Consider the following 19,847-nt stretch of genomic DNA (forward strand, 5'->3'; position numbering starts at 1 on the left):
TCCTCTCTGGCCGATACTGGTGCCAACCTTGACTCCTCTCTTAGCTTTTCACTGTCAACACTTGGCCCCAGGGCATTAATGGAATAAACCAGGCCATCCTCCTACCTACGGGGATGCCACATCCACCTTTTCCCCAGCACAAGTCCGGAAGCACTGAGTGCATTTCACAGCTGTGTATATAGACTTGTGTGTGTTTTGCTTTGACTGTAAAGCAAGGTCTAGAGTGTTCCTGTTTTATTAATGTTTAGATGAGTGTCCTGGAGCCATGGAGTGAAGCTGAATTAAAACTAAGAAGTATCATTTAGCTTTTTATTGTTATTTCCAACTGAAAGCTACTGTAATTGTTACAAGTACCTACACAGCATCTTACATTTGTATTATCCTTTACAGTTTAGAAAGCACTTTTGCACACATTTGATCTAATAACCCAGGGCAATTTTTTGTTATCATGTTATCAATGAAAAACTGAAGTTTGGGGAAGTAAACGATGTATGTGCTCGAAGTGTCACAGCTACTAAGTGACAGAGGTGGGACTCTACCACAAGTCTTCTAAAGCTTCTGTGTTCTGTGACCTATAGCAGGCTTTGGAATTTAAATATAGAGATCCGAGAAATATCCATACTATGCCAGACACAGTAATAAGTGTCTTCATGTATTTGATCTGATATAAACTCCACAGCAACCCTGAAATGATCACAGGACTACAAAATATTTCCATTTATCCAGATACATGTGTACTGCATGAAGAGGGCTGGGGAAGAGGATGAGTAATGATAATAAATGAGTCCAGAGAGACAAAGATAATTAGATGAGTGTTTATTATTTCCATTTAACATATAAGAAAAAGGAGGTTGAAAGAGGATATGTGAATAGCCAATGGAAGAATTTTAGTTGGAACCTAAAATTCCAAAAAGCAATGAATTGATCATTCCAAAAGCAATGAGCTAGCTGAGCTCTTTTGAATTCTAACATCTGTACTTTTAGCAAAAGAAGGTGATGAAAGGTAACCCAAGGAAGATCTGAAAATAATTGAAGTACAGATGCAAAAATACCAATGGGCACTGCCTCATACACAGACAATTATAGCAAAATAGTCCAACTCTGGTAGAATTAACCTCATACCAACTAAGGGAGCAGCTTAATATCTCCTCTTGTCAGAGATTTTTCCAGATGAAGGAATTAAAGACAAGCCCGAGTCAGAAGAATAATAAAGCAGGTAAAAACTTGTATTGAACAAAGACAGAGAACCATTCTTGTGATTGGCAAGCCATTGGTCACGGTTCAGTAACACAGTGAGATGGTCTCGTTCCCTCTGTGACTCACATGACTCTCTTCCAGAAAGAACGGCTGCCAGGATGTGAGTAGCTAGCTCAAATAATTGCAGGGTACTCTCTGCCACTGGGACTCTCGTTTCTGTAAAGCTCACATCTCTCCCTAATCAGAGGAGGGTTTTCACATGACCCAGCCAAAGAACCCACCTTTGACATCTCAGGCAAATTAAGGGGAGATTTTGAGAAACAAGTACAGGAAATTAAGATTCTGGTGGGGCTGCTTACCTTATTTGAGAGGAGAATATAAACATAATAACTTACATGCCACTGTCAGTGTTAAGTCTCTGCTTGCCTCATCTTAATTAATCCTCACAACAACCCTAGAGGTAAGTACTATTATCATCTACATTTTAAAAGCAAGAGCACAGAGACACAGAGAGGTTAAGTAACTTGCCCAAAGCCACACAGCTAATAATGGCAGAGCCAGAATTCAAACCCAGGTATGCAGGAGAGAAAGCAGATTCTGTTTATTAGAGCATCACATGCCATCATCCTAGTTTTAGGGTCTCTGATGAAGAAGAGAGAAGAGACCTGGACACTCAGGGTGCTTTCCTCCCATAGCACCTTGCCTTCTCCTAGTTCCTACATGAGCCCCTTAGCAATTCAGTACAAACAGAGAAGAAACTAGAAATGATAGGGAAATTGAATACAGCAGTGATATCACAACTGTTCATTCTACACATTCATTGTTTTCTCCATCCCTGTTCTCCATCTTTTTTGACAGGGAGAGACCAGAAGTTTCTACTAGGAACCTGTAGTTTAAGCAAGAAGAAAGCAGAAACTGCATACCAAGTGTGGCAACCTCCATGTCTGGACTCGCTACCTCCCTGATCTACAAGGACCCCAGTTACTTAGCATTCAGGGTATCCTATCAGTCAGTCTATGCAAAGATGGTTGTTCCTGGGCTATTTCTATAGATTCCCTACTTCATTTGCATTTATTTTGCCTGCATGTCAGTTTCAGAAAAATCCTTTAATTAATTATATATTTTAAAGTGCTTGATCATGTGCCATATAGAGACAGAGTACAATTTTTTAAATCAATGAGGGGAAAAATCACTTATAGGGCTTATCAGCTGGAACATTTGTGTTTCACATATAAAAGGGGGACTAGGAAAGAAATACCCAAGCCCCAAAATATCCAAACTCTACAACTTTGCCTAGATGGGGTTTTGCCTTGCAATGAAGTTTGTTGTGGAAGCCCCCAGAGGTTAAGAATGAACCTGCTCAAGCATGGAAACCTCAGGAAGTAGGAAGGAGTGATTGGCCCCTAAAAAAGCAGAACCAAAGATCTCCATCAAAAGTTTTCTTGCTGCCTGGAGAAAAAGGTTGTCCTTTACCCCTAGGTTATTGAAAGAAGCAAACTGGTAAAAACACAAGAAAACCAAAACACATGTGCCAAGGTCACAGCTGATCTGATCAGTCCTGCTTTTCTACAGCCAGACAGGTCTGGGTGTCTGGCAGACTCAGGCTTCTGCTTTGAAGTAGGGAGAAGGGAGGTTGTGGGCATTTCCCCGCTGTAAAAGGAAAAGCCAATGCAAGAGAGAGTGGGAGAGTAATCCCAGCTGCTCAGTCCAGCACCCTGCACATGAGTTTCCTGCCTAGCAATTGCACAGCAGCTACAGCATAAATAACAACAGTAGCAGGTGGCAAACAGAGGATTAAAATAACAATAGGGCCGGGCATGGGGCTCACGCCTGTAATTCCAGTACTCTGGGAGGTCAAGGCGGGCGAATCACCGGAGGTCGGGAGTTTGAGACCAGCCTGACCAACATGGAGAAACTGTCTCTACTAAAAATACAAAAATTAGCTGGGCGTGGTGGCACATGCCTATAATCCCAGCTACTTGGGAGGCTGAGGCAGAAGAATCGCTTGAACCTGGGAGGCAGAGGTTGCGGTGAGCCGAGATCTAGCCATTACACTCCAGCCTGGGTAACAAGAGTGAAACTCTGTCTCAAAATAAATAAATAAATAAATAAATAAATAAATAAATAACAATAGCTACCATTTGTTTAATGCGTACTGTGAGAACAGGTCTTTCACTGGACATTTTTACATGTATTATCATATTTTTCCCTCATAATCTATACGATAAATGGTGTTATCCTTATTGCACAGTTGAAAAAACTAATAGAGGATTAAAATACCTAGCTCAGAGTCGCATAGCTAATATAAGAGTCAAGATTCAAACCCAGGTCTTTATGAATCTAAGGTTTAGGGGAAACCATCACTAGCACTCAAGTTTGCCACTGCTTTCGAGAATCAAGAAGCTGAATGAATCACAAATCACTACCACCAGTGATTCCAGCTGCCTGCCACACCACAGCAAATGATTTCCAGGCGATTACCTAGAGATTGCTACAAAACCTCACATCCCGTAAAGCCTTTACATCTACCCTCTGCTGCTGGAGGAAAAAAATGTGTATCATTCTGCTCCTCTTCTGGGTCCAGCTCTCTCACAAGTGCCTTCCAGTGACAGAATCTACGTGGGACCACTATTGGCAAAGAATTCTGAAAATGTAGTTCCCAGGCTACTAGCCCTGTAATAAAAGGAAGTCATAGAATAGAGCAAGAATGAATCTACAAGCCCAAAGGCATAGTCAGGGATATCACTACAGCAATCTGGAAGTTAGGAAAATGTGTGGAGGTAGTTATAATCCACTACTGAAAACTCTATAAGGGGGAAGGCGTGGCTATACTTTAATGGAAGCAGCTGATGAACCAAAACTACAGACGGAATATTTTGGCCACTATTTTGCACCCTGGCTAATATTCTCAAGCTGGCCAAGTACTTTTTTGCAGATTCAAAGTTTCAACAGCCTCCGGAAGGAAAGGAACGTACAGCTGAAGTCTCTTTCCAGCCCTTCCTGTTCTTACCAGAGTCCCTTGTGAGAATCCTATGCACCAACAGTTTTAATTATTGGTAAAAGAACCCTGGGCTCTATTTTCCACTCTCAATGAAAATTCCTACCTGCTGGCTTCCTAACCCACTAAAAGCACTTTTCTGCTTACTCTAATTTCTTGAGGAACGGCTTTAATTTTAATGACTGAATTAGCTGAAATGACAAGAAAAATTTGAGTTAATTTTTAACTTAATTACAATGATTGCAGTTACATTCTATACTTATATCCTGAGGGCAATTACTTCCAATACTTATAACTCTTTCTTGACTCCATATTTCTCAATATTACGCTTATACTGCTAGTTCTTGATTTTTCCATTTAGATGTTAGGTATTGACTGTCCATTATGAAAAATGAGGACTTTGCTTTCTTATCATTCAACACACACACATACACAAGCATACAACTCGGCTTTTCATTCAACCTCCTAAAATAATGTTTTGAGTTAAGTCAGTATTCAGTATTACATTATTATGATCATATGACATTTATTCACAGCTGCATCATATAGTTTTCTGTTACCGTATTTCTTTTCTTATAAACTTTTTTGTTTTTCTTATCTTTTTCCCCCTTTCTTAAATTTTCAGTAATCACTAAGTCATTGGCAACCTTTCTACCATAAGGAACAATCAATCTCCTTTCAATAGGCTGAAACATATCTCTTGGTATTATATTTTCTTGGAGACACCCTCCTGAAGGTGTCTCCAAGAAAATATGAAACCAAGAGGTATGTTTTGCTCTGGGGGAAGAGCCACTCTCCTGAAAGTATCTCCAAGAAAATATGCTACTGAGAGATATGTTTTGCTCTAGGGCAGCGACCATTCACCTGAAGGTATCTCCAAGAAATATGTTTGCTCTCTGGACTTACTGCCCAGCTACCATTCTGAGATAACCTGCTAACACCAGCCAGGGACTTGGACATTGTATCTCATGAAATGTTCCTGGGCACTCCCTTGAATCTCCTCTCCCCATGAGGTGGTGGTGGTGGTGGTAGCGGTGGTGGTGGTGGTGGTAGTGGTGGTAGTAGTGGTGGTAGTAGTGGTGGTGGTGGTGGTGGCGGCGGTGGTGGTGGTGGTGGTGGTGGCGGTGGTGGTAATAGTTATGTTTTCCCACAGTTGGGCCAGAGATTCCCCTCCACATTCTGACTACCCGCTCTTCTTAGATGATCCTACACGTGTCCTGGGCATGTGAAATTAGGGCGCTGGTGTATTCCAGAACCTGAGAGCCTCCCAGTGCCCCTGTGGCCAGTATGTCTGAATGGGAAATAATGGAGACATACCAAAATACAAATGTGTGTGAAGGGTTTCCAAGAAGTTGTTATCCAAACCATTTCTGGAAATAGATGATAACATTATTTCCTTAAACCCAGGATGCCAGAAAAAGAGAGACAGACTGTAATAAATGGCATGATATAAAAATTAGTTTCAAAATCCCAGTGTTTTTCTCTTTTTCAAGCCAATTGCTTTGTGCTAAATGATATCACCACGGGTCTGTGAGTGAGTTCTGTGTAGGCCCAGTGCCCAAAACCTTTTTCCAAATCCATTTTCTAAAATCACTGATGAGGCCGTTGCTCTATGGAGTACGGACTTTGGCTCCTTTCCTCAAATTCAAATATTAGATAATAAATACGCTATCACAAAAGTTTGGTTAGCTGAGGCTCCCTGGAAAGTCAAATAGCAAAACTGAAAAAAAGCACAGTTTTGCCATGTATTCCATGGGGAATACAAAATGCAACTGATTTAGACCTGGAGTGAGTGTCATTTCTCCTCACTGCACACAGAACACAGCCGGACCCATCATTCTGTAAACATTTACATACACATATACATACATATGTACACACACACACATATCTATATATAGTAGTATGAATCATAATATCAAGATTAGCTAACATTTTAATCAGTAACACTCTAATAAATGGTATTTGTGCCCTACTAAAAGTAGGGCAATTGATTAGCAATAGATTTCCATGAGCCCCCTTCACCCTTAAAAAATTATATAAATCAATTTTAGAAGACTTTTATGTTCAAAGTACTTTTCTTAGGTGAAGAATAACTTACACACAGTAAGATATATAACTATTAAGTACACAGCTTGAATATTTACATACGTAAACACCCATGTTACCACCATCCAGATCAAGATATAGACTATTTCTATCATCCGGAAAGTTCCTTTATGCCTGCATGGTATTAGGTTCATTTTTAATGATAAACATAATTTATTGCTAACTTTATATTATGAGAATATTTGATTAAACAGAACTCTGAGCATTCCAGGTAGAAAAGAAAATGAACATTTATTGAGCAAATGAAATTTTCTAAGCACTTTGACATTTCATGCTAATCCTGTTAGGTGTAATTATCTCCACTGAGCCAATGAGGAAACTTGGGCTCTGAGAGCTTAAGGGGCCTTTCCAATGTCTCTTTGTGTGTGTGTGTGTGTGTGTGTGTGTGTGTGTGTGTGTGTGTGATGTAGGTCTTTAATTTTTAAAACTGCAAAACAGGTTCCAAGATGAGCTCTTACTGATGTATATGGTGTAGTACAGTATAGCCAAAACCACTGCTTATGACCTCTCAAATACTCACACATCAAGGCCAGGCACAGTGGCTTATGCCTGTAATCCCAGCACTCTGGGAGGCCGAGGTGGATGGATCACTTGAGGTCAGGAGTTCGAGACCAACCTGGTCAACATGGTGAAACCCCATCTCTACAAAAAATACAAAAAATTAGCCAGGCATGGTGGTGGACACCTGTAGTCTCACCTACTAGGGAGGCTGAGGCAGGAGGATCACTTGAACCCAGGAGGTAGAGGCTGCAGTGAGCTGAGATCACACCACTGCACTCCAGCCTGGGTGACAAAGTGAGACCCTGTCCCCCAAAAAATATTTACACATCACCCAGTAGTAAGGAAGGGTTATCATTCAGAGAGGTTTTTCTGAGATAATCTATTAAATTACAATTATAAAGAAGAAATGTTTATAAATTTTTATGAAGTTATAAATTTATAAATATAAAAGTATAAATTCATATAGAGCTGTTTAAACTTATTCATATAGAGCTGTTTTAACTTCTTGTTTAAAGAAGTTTCCCTCTGAGAGGATTACAGACTATGCAATCTGCTACATGTGATTTCAGATAAACAATAAATTATACCTAATGTGTAAGTATAATAGAATCAATTTTTGATATTTAAATTATTCTAAAACCTGTTGAGTGTGAATACTCTTAAATCTTTCTTTTCTGTTTATGCTTCTGGCTGAGAATGGAAGAAGGGACGGAGGCTTCAAATGACTGAAATTCTTCAGATGGTTTCTTGTGACCGACCACTCATAAAGTATTTTTCTCCAGAGTCCAAAGGCAAGATAAAAAGTCTCTGACTTGAAATCAGAATCAATCTGCTGATCTGCTAGCCACAGCTCGAATATTGCCATAAACCTGGGAAGCAGGATTTCCCAAGATTAGTTTGCAAATGGCAGTTCTTGCCATCTTGATGTTTTGGAAGGAGCCAAGGATGTGAACTTTAACATCATGCCAAACTATCCGCGTCTGTGTCACATTCTCTATGGTGAATTTGGTTTTTCCTCCTTTGCCAGCAATTCTTCCTATTGCCCTGGATAAATGGTCTCCCTTTAGGGGTTTAACATCTGTAATTTCAAAAGACTCTAGGAAGAGGTCATCTAACCTGATGAGGGCAAGTGCATCCTCCACCTGAAAGCCTAGAATAAAAGCTTTCACAAAATCAGCTGCTGTTGTCAGAGCACTAACATCCTTGGTTTCTTTACAAGTCCTGATTTCTACATTCCTTGATTTCAAGTTAAAGCGTATCTGAAGTCCCAAGTGTTCCACAATAGGAGTAAGTATCTTCATCCAGTTTTCTTTCAATAGTGTGTATCTGTTAGCTGGGACTGGAATTTTCCTTGTTTGTTCTTTCCCACTCAGGAGCCCGTCCCCACAGAGGGGTGGGAAGACGGGCCTCTTCGCCGGCCTGGCCTCCTCTGTGTCCATCCGGCCCGCATCCCCGCCCTCTCCGGCTGCGGACAGCTGTTCAGCCTGTCGTTTCTTGGTTTATACTCATTAATTCAATTAATAAAACAGCGTAAAAGAGATGAGTGAAAGAAAAGATTAAAGGAATGGAAAACTGACCCCATGAGGATATTGGACCAGAGATGGCGATAATGGTTTACATTAGGACAAATGTAATCTCAGCGGATCTGTATGAGATCTCAGCTGAAAATAAAGAGAAATTATTTGGCTATCAAGCCGATCAAACGCTGGAAAAGAGTTTCTTGGGTACTGTGACTCCACAAGGCCATCTGCCTAGGGAGGGAACTGAAGTATGAGGAAGCCAGGAAAGGGACAAAGAGGCTGATAGGCTAAATCCAAGTTGGCAGAGTGTGGCCTAGATGAGTGCCCTGCCCTAGAAGGAAAGCCACAACCAAATGCCAAGCCAAGGAACCACAGTGAGAAGGTTGCCTGGTCAAAAAGCCAAGTCATGAGTCATGGGTCGGGGCATAACACCCCGAAACAGCATACCAAAGGCAAGAAGGCAGGGTCTGAAAAAGCCAGCTGGGCAATGTGTGGATCTCAGCAGATTATCAACTGCTATGTGCTTGCAGCCATGCAGTTCATTGTAAAGCAGTCCTATTTGTGAATTGTTAGCTCATACCAAGACTCTTCCAGGAAAATTTATTGGGCTAAATAGGTGCATGATTGGCCAGTGGCGGTGGCTCACACCTGTAATCCTAGCACTTTGGGAAGCAGAGGCACACAAATCACCTGAGGGGTTCGAGACCAGACTGGCCAACATGTAGAAACCCCATCTCTACTAAAAATGTAAAAAAAAAAAAAAAATTAGCTGGGCATGGTGGCACATGCCTGTAATCCCAGCTACTAGGGAGGCTGAGGCAGGAGAGTTGCTTGAACCTGGGAGGCAGAGGTTGCTGCGAGCCAAGATCACACCACCAAACTCCAGCCTGGGTGACAGAGCGAGACTCGTCTCAAAAACATAAATAAATAAATAAATAAATAAATAAAATGATTTCTCTAAATGGTAAATGGTAGCTATCCCCTCTTATCTCAAAACAGAGTTTGGATAAGGTAATCACAATGTATTTTAGAATTCTGTGAAAAACATGGAAGAGATGAATAAAAAGAGGGTGGGACAAAGAAAGGGACTAAGAATTTTTTTGGCTGGATACAGTGGCTCATACCTGTAATCCTAGCACTTTGGGAGGCCAAGGCAGGTGGATCACAAGGTCAGGCATTCGAGAACACCCTGGCCAATATGGTGAAACCCCATCTCTACCAAAACTACAAAAATTAACCAGGCGTGGTGGTGCATGCCTGTAGTCCCAACTAGTCAGGATGCTGAGGCACGAGAATCACTTGAACCTAGGAGGCAGAGGTTGCAGTGACCCAAGATTGCACCACTGCACTCCAGCCTGGGCAACACAGCAAGGGACTCTGTCTCCAAAAAAAAAAAAAAAAAAAAAATTTTAATTGCCATTGATAAAAATTATTTTTTTCAGTTTTAATATGAGTAGCTCATCTAAAAGTGGGAATACATAAAAATCATACTGTTAACCTAGTACAGAGGTTCTGAAACAGCAATCCATGTGGACTAGGTACATCAGAATCACCTGAGAAGTCTTTTTTTGTCGTTTTTGTTGTTGTTGTTGTTGTTGTTGTTGTTTGAGAGGGAGTCTCGCTCTGTCACCCAGGCTGGAGTGCAGTGATATAATCTCAGCTCACTGCAACCTCTGCCTCCTGAGTTCAAGAGATTCTCCTGCCTCAGCCTCCCTAGTAGCTGTGACTACAGGTGCCCACCACCCTGCCCGGCTAATTTTTGTACTTTTAGCAGAGATGGGGTTTCACCATATTGGCCAGGCTGGTCTCAAACTCCTGACCTTGTGATCCGCCCACCTCGGCCTCCCAAAGTGCTGGGATTACAGGCGTGAGCCACTGCACCCGGCCAAGAAGTTTTTTTAAAAATATATTCCCAGTTATTTCCCCCAGACCTATTATATCACAGTTTTGCAGGATGGGTCTGGTTGTCTCTATTTTTTAAAGATCCATGGGTGTTTCTGACATACAAGTAGACCTGAGAACTTCTGACTTTGTAGACACTCTGTGTTCGGGGCCTTGTACCAAAAATTAGTGAGAGCTTTTTACCCAGCTACCTGCTTAGGGTACTAGGACAGTAGTGTTGGTTTGTTCTATTTGATTCAGGTACTTCCCAACAGTAAGAGAAAACTTTTTTTCAACACAGGACCTGATGAGAAAAATGAGACAATATATAAGGAAATACAACCTCCTATAATAAATGAATCGAATCCATATACCTTACTTATTGTTATTGTAAGCAAAAATAATGTATGGTAAAATATAAATAATCACAGGTTTAAATGCCCTCCTCTCTAGAACACTGGCGAAGCCCTTAGCCAGGACCGCTTGGGAGAGAAACTCTGTCCTTATCTGAGTCCAAATCTGCATCTTCTTTTATAGTTTTCATCCATGAAGGTCTTTTTTGGCTCTTTCCTGTTGTCAGTGCTAACATGCTCATTGCAAAGAACTTTGAGTTTTTTATGTCTACAATGACTCAAAGCCCAATGCCTAATACACAGGTTTTCTTCTATTTAAGTCATCAACTGTATTTCTAGTATTGTTCCAATCTTTACTCCTAATTGCTTTTGTACAAGCCTATTAACCAAAGAAACCTCTAAAGATACAATACTCTCATATGACTGCTTTCAAATGAAACTGTTCTGCTCAAAGTTTCAGATCTTTTCTCAGGTGAGACACAGAGAGAAATCACTTCTAAATTGAGCATTTAGCCTTTAATTTAGGCTAAATGTGATATGTGATATTCCCTATATCACAATGTACTATAAATGGCTCCCTTATCTTGCATTTATCCCAAAGTACTATAAATTTATGTTTAATTATTTAATTGTTTATCTCTACCATGAGTTACAACAGGTCTAGAACAGGGAGCATCTGTATTGTCTATTGCTGAATCACCTATACCTAACTTGATGCCTGGCTCACATAAATGTTTCATAAATATTTGTTGAATTGAAGAATGGATGGATGGGTGGATAATCATTCCCTGCTTTTCCACAGAATATTTCCTACAAAGGTACTATCCACCCTTGAGGCCCCAGAGAACAGACAGGGTAGCACATTCATTTGTGTGTGTCCTCAGTACTGAGTCCAAGGGCTGACACACAGTAGTTGTATAGTGAATGTTTGATGAATGACTGCATAACCTAAGACAGAGTTCACCGAGCCATATGATTCATTGCCTTGTTGTTCAGTACCTTCCACAAAAGAATTGCCTACGCTTGTATATAAGTTGAACCAAATCAGAGGATTCAGCAGAAATTCTCTGAACGTGAATAGTCTGGCTTGTGAAACAACTGAATATCTAAACATTCCCAAGTTCCCAAATTGTATGTAGACTAAATAATTTGCAACCAGGAATTGTCCTTGTTAGGGATATTAGTGTTCAGAATATCCCAATTTTGTACACTACTAAGTCCAAGAAACAAATTACATGTCCATTTGTCAGAGCCATGGTTTCCGTATGGCATCATCTCAGATGAGTCAGGACCAAAGAGGTCATCAGTATCAGAAATGCAGTGACTGATTTCCTGCACCATTGAAGGCTGAGAAACAGGATTTGGGAATTGAGCTTTATAGTCCAAATATTCCTTCTATCACCTTACCCCCCGTAAATGCATGCACTCAATTGAAGTCACATTACTCAGGCCGACTACATAAAGCAAGATTTTCCCGTTTCCACTTTCAAATATAAAATAGCCACCTATAGGAAATAAAACATGATTCACAGTTAGGTAAATACTGTATTGTTAGTGAGTCAATAAACATGAATCAGTTGTATACTTATAAAGACAACCTGAAAGAATTTGAGGCATAGGATAACAAAATAAAAATTAGAGCTAACGTCTATTGAACATTTTGCTGTTCCTCAAACATTGCACTAACAATACGGAATATAGGACAGTTAATTTTAGGTGTCCACTGGACTGGGTGGGGAATATCCAGGTAGCTAGCAAAACATTATTCCCGGGTGTGTCTGTCAGGGTGCTTCTGGAAGAGATAAGCATTTGAATCAGTAGACAGTAATCAGTAGACCTCCATCCGGGCTTTCAACCGACTGGATGATGACCACCTACATCCTCTGGATAAAAAGCCAGAGGGAGAGTGAATTCATTCTCTTCTGGGTTGGGGATAGCCATTGTGACCTGTCCTCAGACATCAGAACTCCAGGTTCTCAGGCCTTCAGCCTTGGACTGAGAGTTACATCGTTGGCTGCCCTGTTCCCAGGCCTTTGGACTCAGACAGAATTACACTACCAGCTTCTCTGGTTCTCCAGCTTGCAGACAGCATATCAGGATTCCTCAGCCTCTATAATCACATGATCCTATTCCCTTAATAAATTCCCTCTTAAATCTATATATATATCCTATTGGTTCTCTTTCTCTGGAGATCTCTGACTAATACAGAATATATATTTTAAATCTCTACACTAACCCAAGAGGTAAAGACTATTATTATCACCATTTTATAAATACAAAAGCTGACATACACAGAAGTCAAATAACTTCCCCAAGATAACACACTATAGAAAAGAGGGGCCAGGATTTAATCCCAGAGAGATACAAAGGTAAAAATCGAAGCCAATCATTTAACATCTGAGTCAAGAAGCAGAGAAAAATCAGTGGACACCTTTAAAAGTTCTTTTGGGGTTAAGGGAGTCTCACATACAAGTAGGATTTCCACTTCTATGCAGTTCAGACAGGAAAGGAGATGGTCCCAAAGTGGTAGGTGTGGTTGGGAATGCAACCAATTTGAATCAAAAAGAGGAAAGAAAACTGGGTCCAGACCCAGAATACTATGTGTCCCCCCCCAAAAAAAAATATTGTCCAATTTTTTAAACTTTCTCTTAAGGGTCACATCTATAAAACAAATCACTGGAGGCTCAGAATAGGGAACCTTTTAAAAATATTATTAGCTCCTGGAAATAGGTATCTACTTACTAATCTTAACACATTTTGAAATCATGAGAATCACTAAATAAAGACAGATCTTTTACCCATGATTCACCTGCTAATCCAAAGCCTCCAGCTAAATAGAATTCCCATTATTTCCAATAACACTGCTCTGCTCACAAAGCAAGAGGCCTAATCATAACCTATCCTTCGGGTAGCCTTCAGCAGGTGAAATGTGTTTAACAGCCCCCAGCCTTCAGGAGGGTAATTCAGTGTGCACGTAGATATAGCCAATAGCATCTGTTATCTGTTCCATCAGGCTTACCCAAGGGGTGGTGTTCAGGAACTCAAACCATGTTTTTCCTCTGCTCTCACATCAACACCACAACAATCAACACAGAAGACTTCTGTGACCCCAAAACATGTGAAGATTTCTCCCCACTAGCAAACAAGGAATCCATTCTGCAGCAGACGCCAGCTGGGTGTCCTCCAATTCGATTCCAGCTTTATCTGCCTGCAGACAGCGTCAGATCCCACAAGTAGAGGGCTCAGTCATGAAAACTGGCCCCTACTTCAGCCACCAGCCACAAGCCCAGGTATTCAGAACTTTGACCAGCTTTATGTTAGGGTTTCCATGACCCACCTCTTTGGGTTCAATTAATTTCATGGGGTGGCTCATAGAATTCAGGGAAACATGTTTACTGGTTTACTATAGAGGATATCACAAAAGATACAGATGAAGAGACAAAGCAGGTGAGGTATGGAGGAAGGGGCACAGAGCTCCCTAAGGTGCACTGCCCTCTAGGAACCTCCTCGTGTTCAGCTCTCTGGAAGCTCCCCAAATCCAGTCCTCCAGGGCCTTTTATGCAGATTCCACTGGATAGGTATGATTGAAGCATAGAAACCATATAGAAATGTGAATGGACAAAAAAGATATGATCTAAACCCAGCAAGGCCCATCTGTTCAGATTCTTCTTGGCCTCTTTGTGCAGCCTTCCTTTCTCTAGGGTATGAGTCAGGACCCTCACTGGAATGGAAGTTCTTATGATCCACAAGTAGATTTGAGTCCTGCCTTGGGCAGGTGGAAGGAGAAGGTCAGAGAGAGATTCTGTTTCCTGGGGCCCGCTCCTGAGACCTAAAGTGCCCCATCATTATAACGAAGGACTATAAAAGGACTGAGGAAAGCTATAAGCCAGGAACCATGACATTCATATATATAAACCATATACATGTTTTCATTCATATATATAAACCATATGTTTTCATTCATGTTTGTTTTCTTTTATATATAAACATTTTTCATCCATATATAAATATATATATATTTGTTATATATATATATCTGTTATAAAATATCACAGGTGACACAAAGTAATGTACCTGCAATTTTTTCTTTGGTCCTTAACTGCTCTGAGGAAATAGTGTAGCCCTGATTTTCCTATGGGAATTGTGTATTGGGCACAGACAAAACAATTACAAGTAGCAATGCTTCTAGATGTCCCTTGTAATAGCAGACCTATAAGCATTCCTCATAGAGTTGGGTCACAACTCAGACTCCACTCCCATGTCTCAACTTCAATCTTAACAGAAGCTTCCCAGTACAATTCTAATGGGTAGACTAGGTTTCTGCAGTCCATAGACAAAGGCAGGAGCTAAAGTGGGAACCTGGATCTACAAAGCCAAGGACAAAAAGACCAAAGCAAGTACAGAAACTCTGGAGCAGACAAGTTATTTCCAGGCATGGTTACTTTTATCTGTCAACTTGACTGAGTCTCAAGGTGCCCAGATATTTGATCAACGATTATTCTGGGTATTTCAGTTAGAGTATTTTTAGATGAAACTAACATTTAAACCAGTTGACTGAGTAAAGCAGTTTGCCCTCCCTAATGTGGGTTGGCCTCATCCAATCCTCTGAAGGCTTGAATTGAGCAAAAAGGCAAACTTTCCTCCTAGTAAAAGAGAAGTCTCCTGCTTTCAGACTCAAACTGAAATATTGGCTCTTCCTGGGTCTCAAGGCTGCTGGTCTTCAGAGTTGAACTACACCATCAGCTCTCCTGGGTCTCCAACTTGCTGACTGATGCTACAGATCTTGGGAGTTTCCTACCTCTATACATGCATAAGCCAATTCCTTATAATCAGACAACCAATTTCCATTTCTCTCTCTCTCTCTCTCTCTCTGGGTCTCTCTCTCTCTGTCCAGAGATACACACACACACACACACACACACACACACACACACACCCTATTGGTTCTGTTTCTCTGGATACCCCTAATACACTTCCCTTGCACTTCAGCCCCTCACACCCATGACCCACGACCACACCTTTGGACCTTGTTACCACCTGGATCCGAAATTTAGCACCCCTCTACCCAACTCTGACCACAACTTCCTATCCCTTCAGATCCTTGGGCCCTTTAAATCCACCACACCCTCCCTTTGACCTCCCATCTTTGACCAACTTAAACTCCTCCTGTACTCACATCCTGCCCTACCTGCCTTGGCCTCAGATCCAACACTCAGTGGCTCTTAATATTTGCAACTCCCTTGCCTATAGTCAGCCACTTCTGCCCAGAAAATCCCAAACTCTGAATCAATCCCACTGCCTGTCCACTTTTTCCACATTTAGATCCAGAGTGCTCAGTGCTGTTGGAGGAAATCAGAAAACCACACATGCTGATGCCCCTACAAATTTCAGCTTCACTGACAACACACTCTCTGGTTTCTCCTCTTCTATCGCTAGACATTCATTCTCATTCTCTGTTTGGGATTCTTCTTCTTTCACTGGCCCCAAGGGTCCATCCTCCAGCCCCTTCTGTCTACACAGTGGATATGTGGGGAATTAGTTCGAGAACCAGCCTCCTCATGCCTCCTCCCAGCCACCACCCCACGGCCACCCACTCCCCATCCTGTACCAGAATCTGCACCTACTTAAGTCCCACAGTTGGCCCTGCAGGAACCCTCGAATAGGAAATGTAGGCCCAGGAACCCTCGAATAGGAAAAGTGGGTTTCACATCCCTTGAATGCTGTATTTTCTATTTTTTACTTACATGTAAAAACTTCACGTGTAAGTGAACCGGCAGTTCAAACCCATGTTGTTCAAGGGTCAATTGCCTACCCTTTTTGGATGATCTTATCCACCCCTATGCCTTTAAACCTTCAACCATATCCTAACTTTTTACTGATCTACATCACCAGTGCTGGTCTCTCTCTGAATTCCACATACAACTGCCTCCTAGGCAGTTATCAACACTCAAACTCCACCTCTGAAAAAGGAGCTCTTAGCACCTTCACCTTAACCACCATTAACAATCTATTATTTTTGTATTTCCTATCTCAGTGAATGGCAATATCACCCACCTGGTTGTTCAAAATAGAAACCTGGGGCTCACTCCCACATCCAGTAACTAAATTCTGCAATATTAATACCCCTTTTATATCTTCCAATTGGTATACAGGTGATATTGTTTCTTTACTTCAAGCCTTTATTATTTTCTCATCTGGGCTAATGCCTTAGCCTTATTTGCCCTTCTCAGAACTTTTATTATTATTTATTATTATTATTATTATTTTTGAGATGGAGTTTCACTGTTGTTGCCCAGGCTGGAGTGCAATGGTGCGATCTCAGCTCTCCGCAACCTCCACCTCCCCAGTTCAAGCGATTCTCCTGCCTCAGCCTCCCAAGTAGGTGGGATTACAGCCTACCACCATACCCGGCTAATTTTGTATTTTTAGTAGAGATAGGGTTTCTCCATGTTGGTCAGGCTGGTCTCGAACTCCCGACCTCTGGTGATCCACCTGCCTCAGCCTCCCAAAGTGCTGGGATTACAGGCATGAGCCACAGCGCCCAGCCACCCTTCTCAGAACTTTCTTTCTCGCAGTGAGCTTTCTATCATAAGTAAATAATATTCAATAAATATTGTTGGGTGTCTACTATGTGTCAGGAACAGTGCTGGGATATAATGAAAAACAAACACAGACACAGTCCCTGTCTCCCTGAGACTTACACTCTCTCAAGTTCTTTTTCTAACAAATGAATTTGATATTCACTCCTTGCAGACATGTGGTCTGGAGCCAGATGCCTTTGGTTTGAAGCCCAGTTCTTCTATTAGACCATGCATGCTTGGTCAAGTTAACAAGCCTGTGCTTTAGCTTTCTCATTTGCAAAACAAGAATCATGAGAGTGCCCACATCCAGGGCCAGCAGTTGCCGATACGCACAGTGGCAGTGGTGGGTAGCAGTGCTTCACAGCTGGCATCCATCCTGCTAGGATGGCTGCCAATGAGGACCAGTCCACGCCAGTTGGTAAATATTTTTAACTCACCCTTCCTTATTCCCTAGAGTTGGTGTGAGGATTAAATGAGCTAATACATGTGAATGCATAGAAGAGCACTGGCACTGAGAAGTACTCCATTCCATAAATATTCACTGATTTAAATTCAATAGGTGATTTCCCATCCCAAGATATCAAAGCTCTCCATTTCTTGCTACCTGATAATCTTACTTTCTGCTCCAGCCATACCAAATCCCTTAGTTCTCTAAAAAGGCACTTTCTTTTCGCCCACCTTTATATTTTTACATACGCTGTTCCCTTTGCCTGGTCCACACTAACCTCTTCTGTGTCTGCATACGAATATACACACAAACACCTGGAGAATGCCTACTCTTTCCTCAATACTTAGCACATATTTTTAAAACTCCTCAGTTTGGCCAGGCACGGTGGCTCACGCCTGCAATCCTAGCACTTTAGGAGGCCGAGGTGGGTGGATCACTTGAGATCAGGAGTTCAAAATCAGCCTGGCCAACATGGTGGATCCCCATCTCTATTAAAACTGCAAAAACTTAGCCGGGCGTCGTGGTGCACGCCTGTAGTCCCAGCTACTAGGGAGACTGAGGCAGGAGAATCGCTTGAACCCTGGAGGCAGAGGTTGCAGTGAGCCAAGATTGCACCACTGCACTCCAGACTGGGCAACAGAGTGAGACTCCATCTCAAAAAAAAAGAAAAAAAAAGAAAAAAAAAACTCTTCAGTTTGAGTAACACCTCCTTCAGGAAACCATGTCTGACTCCCCCTCTAGGCGCACTGACTCTGGTCACTTGTTAGCAAACATCAATTACTATGGCCTTCTCAGCCTCCCTTCCCTTAACAGCCTCACTCCTCTTTCATTTGAGAAACGGCTCTTCTCATACTACCTGCTCTGTGTGAGTCTGCAGTGTCTTTAATTACAGTTGCTGCCCTCCAGCCACAGTAGCTAGATCCAATGAATCACAGAATCCCGTGGCCCTTGTGATAGTGATTGGTCCAAGAAGTGGGCATGTGACACAAACTTAGCCAATAAGAGTCCTTGCCCTCCCTTTGATTGTTCTAACTAGGGCAAGCAAAGAAGGTGGGGTTTTTTTGTTGGTTTTTTTTTGTTTGTTTGTTTTGTTTTTGTCTCTGGAATCATGTAAATAGAAGGATGTGGCACAGGGGTTATTTACAGGCACATTTTCCACCATGGAACCAAAGAATTTTGATATATTTTTAGAACACATTGGCCTTACCTCTATCAAAGGCCATTGCCTCTCCGACTGGAGTTTTCTGTTTAACAAGAGATTCAGTCAACAATGAATGTTTGTGCCCATTCGTTATAACATTCATTGTTGTTAACAATTAATCTCTTGCATTCAGATATACATAATACCAAAAATTGGACACAAACTAATTACACCTCTGGCCACATTTTATATTATATCAGTATTAAAAATAGTATGATATTCTTGCCATAAATTGACAACAGGAATAGACTCACTTTAAGCTATTTGAATCTTTTTTTTTTTTTTTTTTTTTTTTTTGACATAGAGTTTCTCTGTCGCCTAGGCTGGAGTGCAAAGGCACGAACTCGGCTCACTGCAACCTCCGTCTCCTGGATTCAAGCGATTCTCCTGCCTCAGCCTCCTGAGTAGCTGGGACAGCAGACGTGCGCCATCATGCCCGGCTAATTTTTGTATTTTTAGTAGAGACCCAGGGTTTCACTATGTTGGCCAGGCTGGTCTCGAACTCTTGACCTTAGGTGATCTACCCGCCTCGGCCTCCCGAAGTGCTGGGATTACAGGCGTGAGCCACTGTGCCCAGCCTGCTATTTGAATCTTTAGAGGAAGGAACTGTCCTTCACACACATTTTGAGGGGAGAATGCATAAGTCTGTCCACAACTTGAAACTTAGAGAATGAAAACTAAGTTATACTCAAACAGAGCTCAAATCTTTCCTTTAATGTGAAACTCTCTTGTATATGACCCTTTATAGCTAAAAGGGTAGGAGACATTAAAAGAAACAAAACAAGGCATTTTTCTGTTTGTTACAGAAGAGAAAAGAAAGAAAACAATTTAGTTAAGCTAGAAAGTAACTTATCTGAAATGAAAAAATGCAGTTTCTAAACCTTGTTTAGCCATTGAGTCGCCAGAAACATAGCAACTCTATTGTGAATCGTCTCTTCCTCCCCAGCCAGATCTATAAATTAGAAATAATATTATGTGTCCTGGCTAGTCTCACTACAGCTTAATGAGGTTATTTCTAAGAAACCCTTTCATTTCAAAAAATCATAGGAACATGCAAA

General features: G+C 41.4%; 1 protein-coding gene across 1 annotated transcript; it reads right to left on the reverse strand.

The window, feature by feature from the left end:
- Positions 1-7,066: 7,066 nt before the first annotated feature.
- Positions 7,067-8,259, reverse strand: LOC126930942 (RNA-binding protein PNO1-like). The gene has a single exon (XM_050748554.1). It carries the CDS (start codon positions 8,242-8,244, stop codon positions 7,630-7,632), a length of 615 nt encoding a protein of 204 aa, XP_050604511.1. The 5' UTR covers positions 8,245-8,259; the 3' UTR covers positions 7,067-7,629.
- Between the last annotated feature and the right edge of the window lie 11,588 nt (positions 8,260-19,847).

The sequence above is a fragment of the Macaca thibetana genome, chromosome 11, assembly GCF_024542745.1.
Source record: "Macaca thibetana thibetana isolate TM-01 chromosome 11, ASM2454274v1, whole genome shotgun sequence".
In the NCBI taxonomy this organism is placed as follows: Eukaryota; Metazoa; Chordata; class Mammalia; order Primates; family Cercopithecidae; genus Macaca; species Macaca thibetana.

Excerpts from the sequence above, each read along its gene's own strand:
- LOC126930942 (XM_050748554.1), bottom strand. The coding sequence starts at position 8,244 with ATGGACACAGAGGAGGCCAGGCCGGCGAAGAGGCCCGTCTTCCCACCC.